Source organism: Anolis sagrei, chromosome X (assembly GCF_037176765.1).
Source record: "Anolis sagrei isolate rAnoSag1 chromosome X, rAnoSag1.mat, whole genome shotgun sequence".
Taxonomy (NCBI): Eukaryota; Metazoa; Chordata; class Lepidosauria; order Squamata; family Dactyloidae; genus Anolis; species Anolis sagrei.
The window spans coordinates 51,492,471-51,508,052 of record NC_090034.1 but is presented as its reverse complement, the minus strand read 5'-3'; the positions used below and the strand labels follow the sequence as shown (position 1 = coordinate 51,508,052).

The 15,582-nt window shown below is 43.8% G+C and overlaps 1 protein-coding gene across 4 annotated transcripts in view; it reads left to right on the top strand.

The window, feature by feature from the left end:
* Positions 1–14,877: 14,877 nt before the first annotated feature.
* Positions 14,878–15,582, top strand: part of AP3D1 (adaptor related protein complex 3 subunit delta 1) — a 48,005-nt gene continuing 47,300 nt past the window's right edge. For 2 of the 4 annotated variants that reach the window (XM_060785134.2, XM_060785136.2), the window contains exon 1: positions 14,878–15,208. In XM_060785134.2, coding sequence (XP_060641117.2) covers positions 15,113–15,208 — 96 coding nt within the window. In that variant the 5' untranslated portion in view covers positions 14,878–15,112. The remainder of the gene's footprint in view (positions 15,209–15,582) is intronic. The other 2 variants (XM_060785135.2, XM_060785137.2) reach the window with 1 other exon arrangement.

Sequence of the window (15,582 nt, the reverse complement as noted above, 5' to 3'; positions counted from 1 at the left end):
TAAAAATCAGGTGCACAACTGAGTGAAATCGCACCAACAAACCAGTAAAGCAGACCTCCATCAAGCGGGAGAAATGCTGAAGAAGAAGCAATCACAATACATTATTATTATTTTTTATTATTATTAGGATTATATTTATATCTTTTCTCCTGTAAAGAGACTCAAAGCCGCAATCACAATGCAATATTATATTTTATATGCTTTTTTTCCTCTTAAAATTAGACTCAAAGCAGAGTGATGACAATATATTATTAACAATAAATTTTTATTAGGATTACATTTAATTGTATGCTGCCTTTTCTCCCATAAAGAGACCCAAAGCAGTGATCACAATGCAATATTACAGTAGAGTCTTGCTTATTCAACCTTCTGTATTATCCAATGCAGTCTACTTCCCACCCGGATCCACAGCTGTTTCAATACATTGCGATGTTTTGGTGCTAAATTCGTAAATACAGTAATTACTACATAACGTTACCGTGTATTGAACTGCTTTTTCTGTCAATTTGTTGTAAAGCATGATTTTTTGCTTAATTTGTAAAATCCTAACATAATTTGACATTTAATAGGCTTTTCCTTAATCCCTCCTTATTACCCAACATTTTCATGTATCCAACGTTCTACTGGCCCATTTATGTTGGATAAGTGAGACTCTACTGTATTATTATTTTATTAATTTATTTATTTATATGCCATTTTTTCTCTTAAAATTAGACCCAAAACAAAGTGATAACACATTATTATTATTATTAGTAGTAGTAGTAGTAGTAGTAGTAGTGCCTTTTTTCCGTAAAGAGACTTAAAACAATGATCAGAATGCAATATTATAATAATATTTATTTATATTTTATTGACTATTATTATTTTATTTATATGCCATTTTTGCCTCTTAAAATTAGACCCAAAGCAGAGTGATGACAATACAGTATTATTATTATGCCAAAGAAACCATAGAACAGGAGCAAAGACAAAAGCTGTATCATTGTTAGACCTTGGACTTTATATCAACAAGACTGTTTCTGATGGCCAAGTGAAAGCTCAATTTGTGCAAAATCTACAGATTCCATTGCCAGGATATGTATTTCCTGTGGATAAGAAGAGGCACCTAAAATTTCTACCCGAATGGTTCAGCAGATTTCTCTGGTTCGCCTACTCATTTCATGTACAAGGTGCACTCTGTAAGTCTGGAGTGGGGTTTGGAGGAGAAATTGGGGGCAAAGGTGTCCATCAGAAGCTTGGTGCAGTGGTGGCTAAACCATAGGGTTGCTACTCCGCAGTGGAAAATGCCTTGGTTTTATTTATTTACTATATTTATATCCTGCCTTTCTCAACCCCAAGGGGGACTCATGGCGGATGATGAGAAAAGAAATAAGTAGAAAGCAAAAGAAAACAGAAATAATCGCTTGCCAATTGTGGAAACTATTGTCCTTTGCAGGCCGATAAGAGGGAGCACAGATTGCGATTTGGCTTTGCTATCAGAAATGATCTGGTGAAGCACCTGACTGAAGCACCCATTGCCATTAACAAATGACTCTCAACCCTCTGAATTAACCTTGCCAAAAACCAACGGGCAACCATCATAAGTGCCTATGCACCAAAACTAGATGCTGATGAAGACATCAAGGAATTTTTTTACTGTCAGCTGGACACCGTCCTATCTTCCATGATGACAACAGTCTTGGACAGCAATGGCTCCCAAAGTGACCCATTTAAGGTGGAATCAGGTGTCAGACAGGGATGTGTTATTGCCCCAACCTTATTTTCCATCTTCATCGCTATGATACTTCATCTTGTTGATGGGAAACTTCCCACCAGAGTGGAAATCATCTATCGGACAGATGGCAAGCTATTTACCCTCAGCAGACTGAAAGCCAAAACCAAGGTTACAACAACATCTGTTATGGAACTCCAATATGCTGATGACAATGTCGTCTGTGCGCATTGAGAAGAAGACCTACAAGCCACTCTAAACACCTTTGCAGAAGCATACGAGAAGCTCGGCTTGTCACTGAACATCAAGAAAACCAAAGTGCTCTTCCAGCAGGCACCAGCCAATCCGCCTGCAATGCCAGAAGTACAGCTTAATGGTGTAACATTAGAAAATGTTGACCATTTCTGCTATCTTGGCAGCCACCTCTCCACCAAAGTCAACATTGACACTGAAATACAACACCACCTGAGGTCTGCAAGTGCAGCATTTTCCCGAATGAAGCACAGAGTGTTTGAGGACTGGGACATTCATAGGGATACCAAGGTGCTTGTTTATAAAGTTATTGTCCTCCCAACCCTGCTATATGCCTGCAAAACATGGACTGTCTACAGATGTCACATTCAACTCCTGGAACGATTCCATCAGCGTTGCCTCTGAAAAATCCTGCAAATCTCTTGGGAAGACAGGTGGACAAATGTCAGCGTGCTGGAAGAAGCAAAGACCACCAGCACTGAAGCGATGGTCCTCCGCCGTCAACTCCGCTGGACCAGCCACGTTGTCCGAATGCCCGATCACTGTCTCCCAAAGCAGTTACTCTATTCCAAACTCAAGAACGGAAAACGAAATGTTGGAGGACAGGAAAAGAGATTTCAAGATGGGCTTAAAGTTAACCTTAAAAACTGTGGCATAGACATCGAGAACTGGGAAGCCCTGGCCCTTGAGCGTTCTAGCTGGAATCAGCTGTGACCAGCAGTGCTGTAGAATTTGAAGAGGCATGAATGGAGGGCGAAAGAGAGAAACATGCCAAGAGGAAGGTGTGTCAAGCCAACCTCAACCGGAACCACCTTCCACCTGGAAACTGATCCCCTCACTGTGGGAGAACATGCGCATCAAGAATAGGGCTACACAGTCACCTATGTACCCACTTCCAGGACACTGCACTTGGAGGACAATCTTACTCGGACAACAAGGGATCGCCTAAGTAAGTAAGTAAGTAAGTAAGTAAACCTGTGAAGAACCTTTGCATAATAATGGTCATTCCAGGGCTTTGTTGAGATCTCGTGCCAGATCAGGAGACACTGGCCTGAAAAGTCATCTTGGAGGAGGAAAAGTTTCAAGAGCTCCTAAATTTTCTTTTTGGCTACAGGCTTTCTGTATATATTTTGGATGGGACTGGTTGTGCTGGGCAGTACATTCGTGATGGCGCTTTGCTTCTTATTTGTATCCCAATCAGAGTCATGTTCTCTGTCCCTTCTCAGCCATGGAGATGTCTGTTGCCCCAATGTCTCCTTGACCTGCCATACAACCCTCCGGCGCACAGATTGCAAGAGGAGGAGGGAGGGAAAGGATGCGCCGGACGTGCAAAACAGATGCTCCCTGCAGCTGCCGGGTACAGAAGAACATCAGCGAGGGAAGGAGGCGGAGCAGAGGCATTGCCTTCTTCACTGGGTTGAAAAAAATCCCAAAGGTTTGCAGACTAAAACAACAAGAGCAAAAGACAGTCAGGCGCCATACTATTAATACTATTAGTATTATTATTCGACTCTCTGTTCACTGGTCCCCATTGGCATGGATCAATGCCGAATTCATATCATTTCTTGTTGTTTTGGGAGATATTATTCAAAACAAGCCTAGTATTATACCCCATACGAGAGCTCTTTATTGACTTGATATTAATTAATATAATAACAACAAGAAAAGAAAAAGATAATAATAGTGTTACTGTAACTTATTATATATAAGTATATTATATTATATTATCATCATTGTATTGTACAGTTGTGCCAGGCTGCCCCCTACTGGAGAGAGGGCCACAAAGCATGCATAGCTATAGTGGCAATTCACCATTATATATTGTCGAAGGCTTTCATGGCCGGAATCACTGGGTTGTTGTAGGTTTTTTCGGGCTATATGGCCATGTTCTAGAGGCATTTCTCCTGACGTTTCGCCTGCATCTATGGCAAGCATCCTCAGAGGTAGTGAGGTCTGTTGGAAATAGGAAAATGGGTTTATATATCTGTGGAATGACTGGGGTGGGGCAAAGAGCTCTCTGCTAAAGCTAGGTGTGAATGTTTCTGCTGACCACCTTCATTAGCATTTGAAGGCTTGGCTGAGCCTGGGAAAATGTTCTGTTGAGAGGTGTTAAGATGTGCCTGGTTGTTTCCTCTCTGCTGTTTTGCTGTAGTAATTTTAGAGTTTTTTAATACTGGTAGCCAGATTTTGTTCATTTTCATGGTCTCCTCCTTTCTGTTGAAATTGTCCACATGCTTGTGGATTTCAATGGCTTCTCTGTGTAGTCTGACATGGTGGTTGTGAGAGTGCTCCAACATTTCTGTGTTCTCAAATAAAATGCTGTGTCCAGGTTGGTTCATCAGGTGCTCTGCTATGGCTGATTTTTCTGGTTGAAGTAGTCTGCAGTGCCTTTCATGTTCCTTGATGCGTGTTTGGGCAATGCTGCATTTGGTGGTCCCTCTGTAGACTTGTCCACAGCTGCATGGTATATAAGGTAGACTCCTGCAGAAGTGAGAGGATCCCTCTTGTCCTTTGCTGAATGTAGCATTTGTTGGATTTTCTTGGTGGGTCTGTAGATAGTTTGTATGTTGTGTTTCCTCATCAGCTTCCCTATGCGGTCAGTGGTTCCCTTGATGTATGGCAAGAACACTTTTCCTCTGGGTGGATCTTCATCTTTACTCTCGTGGATTGTTCTTGGTCTTGCAGCTCTTCTGATGTCTGAGGTGGAGTATCCATTGGCCTGTAGAGCCCAGTTGAGGTGGTTCAGTTCATCTTGAAGGAGGTGGGGTTCGGAGATTCTTTTTTCACGGTCTGCCAACAAAAAAGCCCACGATATGGTTCAGATATGTGGATGGCACTGTTCGTGTTGTATAACTGAAAGTCTAAAAAAAGATAGAAATATAATAATATAAATAGATAGATACGTTTTATTGATTGGCCTATTGGCCGTATCAAAACATTTAACACATAACACATATAACACATAACACATTTAACACATAGTCATACAACATACAACGCTCGGTATAAGAGAGGTTAAAATAAAAGAGGTTAAAATAAACAAACTGTTGGCAGATCCCGTTCAGGTCAAATATCTGTGTCACCTCCACAGTTTACCCCAATTGATTCTAAATGTGCAATTCTCCGCTGTGTTGCTTTGAATAGAAAAAGGGCTGTTTTGTGTGTTATTTTAGGATTCTGGCCGGCCAACAAAAATGAAGTTTTAATATGTGGATCCCAGTGTGTTTTGTGAATAATGTATGGTCCAAGGCAATGGCCTCTCTCTTTCTTATACAGCTCACAGTTGAACAGAACATGTGTGATATCCTCCACCTCTGATGCTCCGCAAATACAAACTCGATCGTTGTATGGGACCTGATTAAACCTTCCGTGCTTGACCATTGAATCCAGCTGCTCAAAACGAGCTCTGGTAAATACCCTCCTGAGGTGTTTTGGCATATCTGTTTTTAGGTATCGAGCTGTTTGGAAGGTGTGTTTAAAGCGGCTTACCCATTTCAATGAGCCAGCTTTACAGAGAGTAGCAATGTCTTTTTGGCCTTCTATATCCAATACTTGTTGAGCAACTATTTTTGGGTCTAGCTCTTCTAAGAGGTTCGGATACTGAGTCGGGAGTCCACAGCTCCTAATATATTTTGTCAGGAGAACTAGCCAAGAGGATTGATGTTGATTTTCTTTCTGCTCCAACAGGCACAATTTTGGAAGTCTATCATTTGCTATGGCAATCAGTTTTGCTCAGTAGTTGTAGGCCCTGATTTTAGAAATAATATAATATAATATAATGCAATATAATAAAATAATATCCTCTATGTGTTGTATATCTGGAAGTCTCTCTCTCTCTCTCTCTATATATATATATATAATTAATATGATAATATGATATTCTGTCTGTTTTGTATATCTGAAAGTATCAAAAACGTAAGTACAGATATAATATAGTACAATATAATAGTATTTCAGCAATATAATCTTTGTGTTGTATATCTCAAAGGCTATCAATATATGCTATACTATAATATATAATAATGAATATAATATGTTCATATGGTATATTTCAATATCAAAAAGGTGAATACATATCCTATAGTACAATATAATAATTAATATGATAAAAATATTGTGTATCTGAAAGTCTAAAAATAAATGTATAGCTATACATATAATGTAAGGATATATATTATATAGTAATACAATAGTTTATATATTGTATGTGATGCGCAGGCCCGTAGCCGTGGGGGGGGGGGGGGGCTTGAGGGGCTTCAGCCCCCCCCCCCCCAATTCTCAGGGTGGTCCGTGAGAAGGCCTTGCTGGTACATTATTTAAACTGTTATGTTTATTCATATCATGATCTGATCACCATGCTCAATATATCCCATATGCATGGGGGTATTGGGATAATGATACAAAAGGTTTGCTAGGGTAGATCCTGAGCTCCACCCACCCAAATCAAACTCCCCCCCCCCCCAATCAAAATCCTGGCTACGGGCCTGGTGATGCATATTTGAAATAGAATAATGCACATATATTAGTGCAATATAATAATAAATATGATAATATTCTGTACAGGCTCATAGCCAGGATTTCGATTCGGGGGGGGGGAGGGGGCTGAGTTTTTTTCAGGGGGGGTTTCGGTGGGGGGCTGAGCCTGAGTGAAAGAGGGTCTACCCTAGCAAACCTTTTGTATCATTATCCCAATACCCCCATGCATATGGGATATATTGAGTATGGTGATCAGATCATGATATGAATAAACATAACAGTTTAAATAATGCACCAGTAAGGCCTTTTCGCGAACCACCATGAGAATTTCGGGGGGGGGGGGGGGCTCAAGCCCCTCAAGCCCCCCCCCCTCCCCGGCTACATGCCTGATTCTGTACGTGTTGTATATTCCAAAGCTAAAAATAGACAAATGCTTTGTTGTTGTTGTTGTTCATTCGTTCAGTCGTCTCCGACTCTTCGTGACCTCATGGACCAGCCCACGCCAGAGCTCCCTGTCGGCCGTCACCACCCCCAGCTCCTTCAAGGTCAGTCCAGTCACTTCAAGGATGCCATCCATCCATCTTGCCCTTGGTCGGCCCCTCTTCCTTTTGCCTTCCACTTTCCCCAGCATCATTGTCTTCTCTAGGCTTTGCTGTCTCCTCATGATGTGGCCAAAGTACTTCAACTTTGTCTCTAGTATCCTTCCTTCCAGTGAGCAGCCGGGCTTTATTTCCTGGAGGATGGACTGGTTGGATCTTCTCGCAGTCCAAGGCACTCTCAGAGCTTTCCTCCAACACCACAGCTCAAAAGCATCGATCTTCCTTCGCTCAGCCTTCCCTAAGGTCCAGCTCTCACATCCGTAGGTTACTACAGGGAATACCATGGCTTGGACTAGGCGGATCTTTGTTGCCAGTCTGATGTCTCTACTCTTTACTATTTTATCGAGACTGGACATTGCTCTCCTCCCAAGAAGTAAGCGTCTTCTGATTTCCTGGCCACAGTCTGCATCTGCAGTCATCTTTGCACATAGAACTACAAAGTCTGTCACGGCCTCCATATCTTCTCCCTCTATTTTCCAGTTGTCAATCATTCTTGTTGCCATAATCTTGATTTTTTTGATGTTTAGCTGCAACCCGGCTTTTGCGCTTTCTTATTTCGCCTTGATTGGAAGGCTCCTCAGCTCCTCCTCGCTTTCGGCCATCAGAGTGGTGTCATCTGCATATCTGAGGTTGTTAATGTTTCTTCCAGCAATTTTCACCCCAGCTTTGCATTCATCAAGCCCCGCACATCGCACATGATGTGTTCTGCATACAAGTTAAAAAGGTTGGGTGAGAGTATGCAGCCTTGCCGTACGCCTTTCCCAATCTTGAACCAGTCAAAGGGTCACCGCCTTGTCGGGGCGCTGGAGCTTGAGCACCTCAATGATGTCATGAGCGAAACCGTGAAGGGCCACCCAAGACGGGACGGTCGTGGCAGAGAGGTCAGACCAAGCGTGATCCCTGGGGAAGGCAACGGCAAACCACCCCAGTATCCTTGCCAAGAAAACTAAATGGACCAGTACAACCAGAGACAAATGCTACAATATTAAAAATATAATATGTATATATAATAAATATAGAACAATAATAAATATTATATATTATTTATTGACTTTAATATACTTCAATATAATGATTACATCAAAAATAAGAGTACAATAAACATTGTAATATTATAACTACTGTATTACTTCAAAATATAATATAGAGTTATGCCAGAGGGAAGACGCAGGAGTGGGCGGGGCCAGGGGCGGAAACTCATCAATGGGTGGGGCTTCAGAATGCCTCTGAAGGAGAACAGGGCCAGGGCCTTCAAGAAATAACAAGTGGGCGTGGTTCCCTGCCGGAGCCACCTACAGCTGACGTCAACCGACGTTTTTAAAAGAGGGCGGAGCTCCTAGCCAGGCACTGCCCACATGCTGACGATAGTGAGTGTTTAAAGGGGGCGTGGCTTCAACTCGGGCGCCGCCTGAATGCTGACATCATTGAGCAGGAAAAGGGGCGTGGCTTCCAGCCGGGCGCCGCCTACGTGCTGATTTTGGTGAGGATGAAAAGGGGTGGGGCTCCCAGCCGGGCACTTCCTACGTGCTGACGTCTGTCGGCGTCCTCGCCTGAATAAAAAAAAAAGTGAGGGTGGCTCCCTGCCGAGTCCTTGCTCTGTTGTGGCATCTCTACAAAGACTTACTTTGCATAGAATTACGGAAAAAAATAGATCCATGTACAATTCCACAACAAGTTGGTTTCAAGAAAGGCAAAAGCTGCACATCACAAGTGCTGAACCTGACTCAGCACATAGAAGATGGTTTTGAAAGGCAACAGGGAGCTGTCTTCATAGACCTGTCAGCAGCCTATGACACTAAATCATTGCCTCCTCCTGAAAAAAATATGTATAATTTCAGAAAAGACTACCACCACACCTGCTTCATAGGAAATCTACAAAGCAGGAGCTTCTTTATTGAGTTCCAGGGTCAGGGAAGCAGATGAGGAAGACAGAAGAACAGCCTGTCTTTGGGGAGCGTGCTTGCTCCATCAAAGTTCAACATTTATCTATTTATTTATTTACCTTACTTATATACCGCTGTTCTCAGCCCGAAGGCGACTCACAGCGGTTCACAACAAATACGAACAGCAAAAATTCAGTGCTACAATATAGAAACAGTTAACAACCTAACACATTACACAATTAATAAACAGTTACTACAATACCCATTCACTGTCGTCTCGTCATCAAAAACATGTTCCAGATTCGTCATCCATTGTTCCATTCCAGTGTTCATTAACCAATCATTGCACTAATTATTCGAACGCCTGCTCAAACAGCCAGGTCTTCACTTTTTTGCGGAATACCATTAGAGATGGTGCTAGTCTAATGTCCGTAGGAAGGGCGTTCCACAGCCGAGGAGCCACCACTGAGAAGGCCCTATCTCTCGTCCCCGCCAGCCGAGCTTGAGAAGCAGGCGGGATCGAGAGCAGGGTCTCCCCGGAAGATCTCAAAGTCCTGGTGGGTTCATAGGCAGAGATGCGGTCGGATAGGTAGCTTGGGCCGGAACCGTTTAGGGCTTTAAAGGCCAACGCCAGCACTTTGAATTCAGCCCGGTAGCAGATCGGTAGCCAGTGGAGTTGGCGCAACAGGGGGTTGTATGCTCCCTGCGCTCCGCTCCTGTTAAAATCATGGCTGCCGAGCGTTGGACTAGTTGGAGCTTCCAAGCTGTCTTCAAAGGCAACCCCACGTAGAGAGCGTTGCAGTAGTCTAAACGGGATGTAACCAGAGCGTGGACTGCCGTGTCCAAGTCAGACTTCCCAAGGTATGGGCGCAGCTGGCGCACAAGCTTTAGCTGTGCAAATGTTCCCCTGGTCACCGCCAAAACCAGCCACTGCCAGAAGGTACAGGGAGTTTCACCTATGCTGACGATTGTGCCATCATCGCTCAAGCAGGGAGCTTTGAAATAGTCTAACACAGGGGTCCTCAAACTTTTTAAACAGAGGGCCAGGTCACGGTCCCTCAAACAGTTGGAGAGCCAGATTATAATGAATGAATTCCTATGCACACTGCACATATCTTATTTGTAGTGCAAAAACACTTAAAAACACTGCAATAATTAAAATGAAGAACAATTTTAACAAATATAAACTTATTAGTATTTCAATGGGAAGTATGGGCCTGCTTTTGGCTGATGAGATAGGATTGATGTTGTTGTGTGCTTTCAAGTTGTTTCAGACTTAGGTTGACCCTGAATGAGGGCCGGGTAAATGATCTTGGAGAGCTGTTCACCTTAAGAACAGACAAGCATCTCGAGCTCTGAGGATTATCTGGAAAGGAATCCCACTAGAACATTGCAGCACGTCCAAAGACCTGGGAGTCACTCTGGACTGTGCTCTGGCTCACAAGAAGCACTGCTTGAATATCAAGCAAAAAGTGGGTGCTAGAAATAATATCATACAAAAGCTGACTGGCACAACCTGGGGATCACAACCAGACACAGTGAAGACATCTGCCTTTGCGCTTTGCTACTCTGTTGCTGAGCACACATGCCCAGTGTGGAATACATCTCAGCACGTTAAAACTGTGGATGTAGCTCTTAATGAGACATGCCACACTATCACAGGATGTCTACGCCCTACACTGCTGTAGGAATTATACTGTTTAGCTGGTTTTGCATCACCTGACAACTGTCAGAAAGTAGCAGACTGTAATGAAAGGACCAAGGCAGTGACATCTCCGGCCCATCCTCTGTTTGGATATTAGCCAGCACACCAGCCACTTAAATCAAGAAATAGCTTCCTAATATCGAGAGAGATATTCTCGATACTCTCGTGGCTGTTGCATGTTCCAGAGTAGGCAAACCTGACAATCTCCACATCAACACTGACAAAGAAACAACAAGAAATACTGTTTTCCCACAAGCATAAAGAAATTACAAATGCGTGACCATATTTCTGTGTACGAACCCACACAATCTCTTCGATCATCTGGAAAGGCCCTGCTCACACTCCTACCTCCTTCGCAGACGCGATTGGTGGGGACGAGAGAGAGGACCTTCTCGGTGGTGGCCCCCCGACTCTGGAACTCGCTTCCCAAGGACATCAGGCATGCCCCAACTCTGGCAGTCTTTAGGAGGAGCCTGAAAACGTGGCTGTTCCAGTGTGCCTTCCCAGAATAGGGAAAACTCTCAGCATTATGTCCTCAAAATGCACTTTACTACTGCTTTAGGATTGACTGCATTCCCTCATTCTCTCTAAAAATCCTATCCCAATTATATCCTACCTGGTTCACATCAGCACTATTTTTTTAATTTTAATCTATCACATTTGGCCTGGCCATTGGTTTTAAATGTTTATATGTTACTGTTGACTGCTTATTGTTTATTTTGTTTATGTGATTATGATTTATATTGCATTGATTGTTTATTGATGTTTTATTTTATTGGTGTTCTGTTTATTGATGTATTGCGGGCTTGCCCTCATATAAGCCGCACCGAGTCCCTTGGGGAGATGGTAGCGGGGTACAAATAAAGTGTTGTTATTATTATTATTATTATTATTATTATTATAAAACTTTCAGCAATATGCCCTCAGAATGCACTTTACTACTGGTCAGGATTGACTGCGTTCCCTCATCTCTCTTTGAAAACCCTATACCAGTTATATCTGACCTTGTTCATGCCCAGCGTTTATTTTTTAATTTTTAAACCATTACATTTGGTCCGGCCATAGGTTTTTAAAATTTTGTGTGTTACTGTTTATTGGTTATTGTTTATATGTGATTTATATTAATTGTATTGTATTTTCTGCTTTGTTTATTGTTGTTGTTTATTGATGTATGGTTGGGCTTGGCCTCATGTAAGCCGCTCCGAGTCCCTTGGGGAGATGGGAAGTTTTATTATTATTATTATTTTATTATTATTATTAGAAACCAACACTTTCTCATTACTTTATTTTCCAGATCACCAGACTGGGCCACAGCAACGTGTGTCAGGGGACAACTAGTGATTTTTTTTTGGTCGTGTTAGGAGCAAGTCGCTTCTGGTGTGAGAGAATTGGCCGTCTGCAAGGATGTTGCCCAGGGGACGCCTGGATGATTTGATGTTTTTATCATCCTTGTGGGAGGCTTCTCTCATGTCCCCGCATGAAGAGCTGGAGCTGATAGAGGGAGCTCATCCACCTCTCCCCGGATTCGAACCTGCGACATGTTGGTCTTCAGTCCTGCCGGCACAGGGGTTTAACCCACTGTGCCACCGGGGGCTCCAGCTAGTGATAAATAAATAAGTACTGTTTTTGTGCTTGTTGTTGTTGTTCATTCGTTCAGTCGTCTCCGACTCTTCGTGACCTCATGGACCAGCCCACGACAGAGCTCCCTGTCGGCCGTCAACACCCCCAGCTCCTTCAAGGTCGGTCCAGTCACTTCAAGGATGCCATCCATCCATCTTGCCCTAGGTCGGCCCCTCTTCCTTTTGCCTTCCACTTTCCCCAGCATAATTGTCATCTCTAGGCTTTGCTATCTCCTCATGATGTGGCCAAAGTACTTCAACTTTGTCTCTAGTATCTTTCCCTCCAGTGAGCAGTCGGGCTTTATTTCCTGGAGGATGGACTGGTTGGATCTTCTCGCAGTCCAAGGCACTCTCAGCACTTTCCTCCAGCACCACAGTTCAAAAGCATCGATCTTCCTTCGCTCAGCCTTCCCTAAGGTCCAGCTCTCACATCCGTAGGTTACTACAGGGAATACCATGGCTTTGACTAGGCGGATCTTTGTTGCCAGTCTGATGTCTCTACTCTTCACTATTTTATTGAGATTGGACATTGCTCTCCTCCCAAAAAGTAAGCGTCTTCTGATTTCCTGGCCACAATCTGCGTCTGCAGTAATATTAGCGCCTAGAAATACAAAGTCTGTCATGGCCTCCACATTTTCTCCCTCTATTTCCCAGTTGTCAATCATTCTTGTTGCCATAATCTTGGTTTTTTTGACATTTAGCTGCAACCCGGCTTTTGCGCTTTCTTCTTTCACCTTGATTAGAAGGCTCCTCAGCTCCTCCTCGCTTTCGGCCATCAGAGTGGTGTCATCTGCATATCTGAGGTTGTTAATGTTTCTTCCAGCAATTTTCACCCCAGCTTTGCATTCATCAAGCCCCGCACATCGCATGATGTGTTCTGCATACACGTTAAAAAGGTTGGGTGAGAGGATGCAGCCTTGCCGTACGCCTTTCCCAATCTTGAACCAGTCTGTTGTTCCGTGGTCAGTTCTGACTGTTGCTACTTGGTCCTTGTACAGCAGTGTTTCTCAACCTGGGAGTCGGGACCCCTGAGGGGGTCGCGAAGGGTTGTCAGAGGGGTCGCCAAAGACTATAAGAAAAACAGTATTTTCTGATGGTCATGGGGATTCCATGTGGGAAGTTTGAGCCAATTCTATCATTGGTGGAGTTCAGAATGTTCTTTGATTGTAATGAACTATAAATCCCAGCAACTACAACTCCCAGATTACAAAATCAATCCTCCCCCAACCCCACTAGCATTCACATTTGGGTGTATTGGGTATTTGTGCCCAGTTTGGCCCAGTAAATGAAAATGCATCCTGCATATCAGATATTTACATTATGATTTATAACAGTAGTAAAATGACTGTTATGAAGTAGCAATGAAAACAATATTATATTAAACATACATCAAGGGAACCACTGATCGCATAGGGAAGCTGATGAGGAAACACAACATACAAACAATCTACAAACCCACCAAGAAAATCCAACAAATGCTACGTTCAGCAAAGGACAAGAGGGATCCTCTTACCTCTGCAGGAGTCTACCGTATACCATGCAGCTGTGGACAAGTCTACATAGGGATCACCAAACGCAGCATTGCCCAGACACGCATCAAGGAACATGAAAGGCACTGCAGACTACTTCAACCAGAGAAGTCAGCCATAGCAGAGCACCTGATGAACCAGCCTGGACACAGCATATTATTTGAGAACACAGAAATGTTGGACCACTCTCACAACCACCATGTCAGGCTACACAGAGAAGCCATTGAAATCCACAAGCACGTGGACAATTTCAACAGAAAGGAAGAGACCATGAAAATGAACAAAATCTGGCTACCAGTATTAAAAAACTCTAAAATTATAACAGCTAAACAACAGAGAGGAAAAAACCAGGCACAGATTAACACCTCCCAGCAACAGATTTTCCCAGGCTCAAGCAGGCCTTCAAATGCTAATGAAGGTGATCAGCTAAACATTCACACCTAACTGCAGCAGGGAAGAGCTCCTTGCCCCACCCCAGCCATTCCACAGATATATAAACCCATTTTCCTACTTCCAACAGACCTCACAACCTCTAAGGATGCTTGCCATAGATGCAGGCGAAACGTCAGGAGAAATGCCTCTAGAACATGGCTCTATAGCCCGAAAAAACCCACAAGAACCTAGTAAAACAATATTATGGTTGGGGGTCACCACAACATGAAGGACTGTATTAAGGGGTCATGGCATTAGGAAGGTTGAGAACCACTGTTGTACAGATTCCTCAGGAGAGAGACAAGGTGGCTTGGTATGTTTTCGTGCTGATGGGCAACAAAAGGGGGCTTGGCTTTCAACAGGGCGCCGCCTCCATGCTGTCATTGGTGGGCATATAAGGGGGCGTGGCGTACTGACGGTGAATATTGAAAAGCCAGGAACCACCTTCGTGATGACGTCAGCCGGCATCAAAAGGGGGCGTGGCTCTCAGCTTCCATTCGGGCGCGGCCTGTGTGCTGACGTTGGTGAGGCTAAAAGAGGGCGGGGCTTCCAGCAGTCGCCGCCTGCGTGCTAATCCTAGTTAGTATGAAGTGGGCGGGGCTTCCAGCCGGCGCTCTTGCGTGCTGACGCCGTCGCGCAAAAAGGGGGCGCGGCTTGAGTTTCCTCTTCTCAGCTGACTCTTCGCCATTTTGCCATTTTAATTGCCTCAGAGAAGCGGCGCCGGAGGGGCAGGAAAGAAGGGACTGGAGGCGGCCGCCGCCCCGGGATGGGAGCGCGCCTTTAAGGCCGAGGACTGCCTTCTCGCCGCCGGTGTTGCTGGAAGCAGCCTTTCCCCACCCGCCTCGAGTCCAGCGGCGGCTTTCCTCTCCTCCTTCTTCTCCTTCTCCTCCTCCTCCTTCCGCCGCCATGGCTCTGAAGATGGTCAAAGGCAGCATCGACCGCATGTTTGACAAGAACCTGCAGGACCTCGTGAGGGGCATCCGCAACCACAAGGAGGACGAGGTGAGCTCCCGCCGCCTCATCTTGGAGTGTCATCTTTCCCCTTCTCAATGCGTTTAGATTCTTTGGAGCCATTCCTTTTGATTTTGTATCTATCTTTTACCATTAGTCTAGTTGTTCACTGTGTATTAATGGTTTATTATATTATTTAGAATAAATCTAATCTAATTCTTTACCATTTATATTTGTTGTATCCATTGCTTCCTAATTTCATCTATTGTTATATTATTTATTTTTGCTACATTGTTTATTTCAAATTATTTGTTATTTATATGCATTTATGTGCAGTGTTTTGTATTTTTATCTATTACTAGCCATCCCCTGCCACGCGTTGCTGTGGCCCACATATGGGTCCTGTGTGGGAGATATGGCCAAAT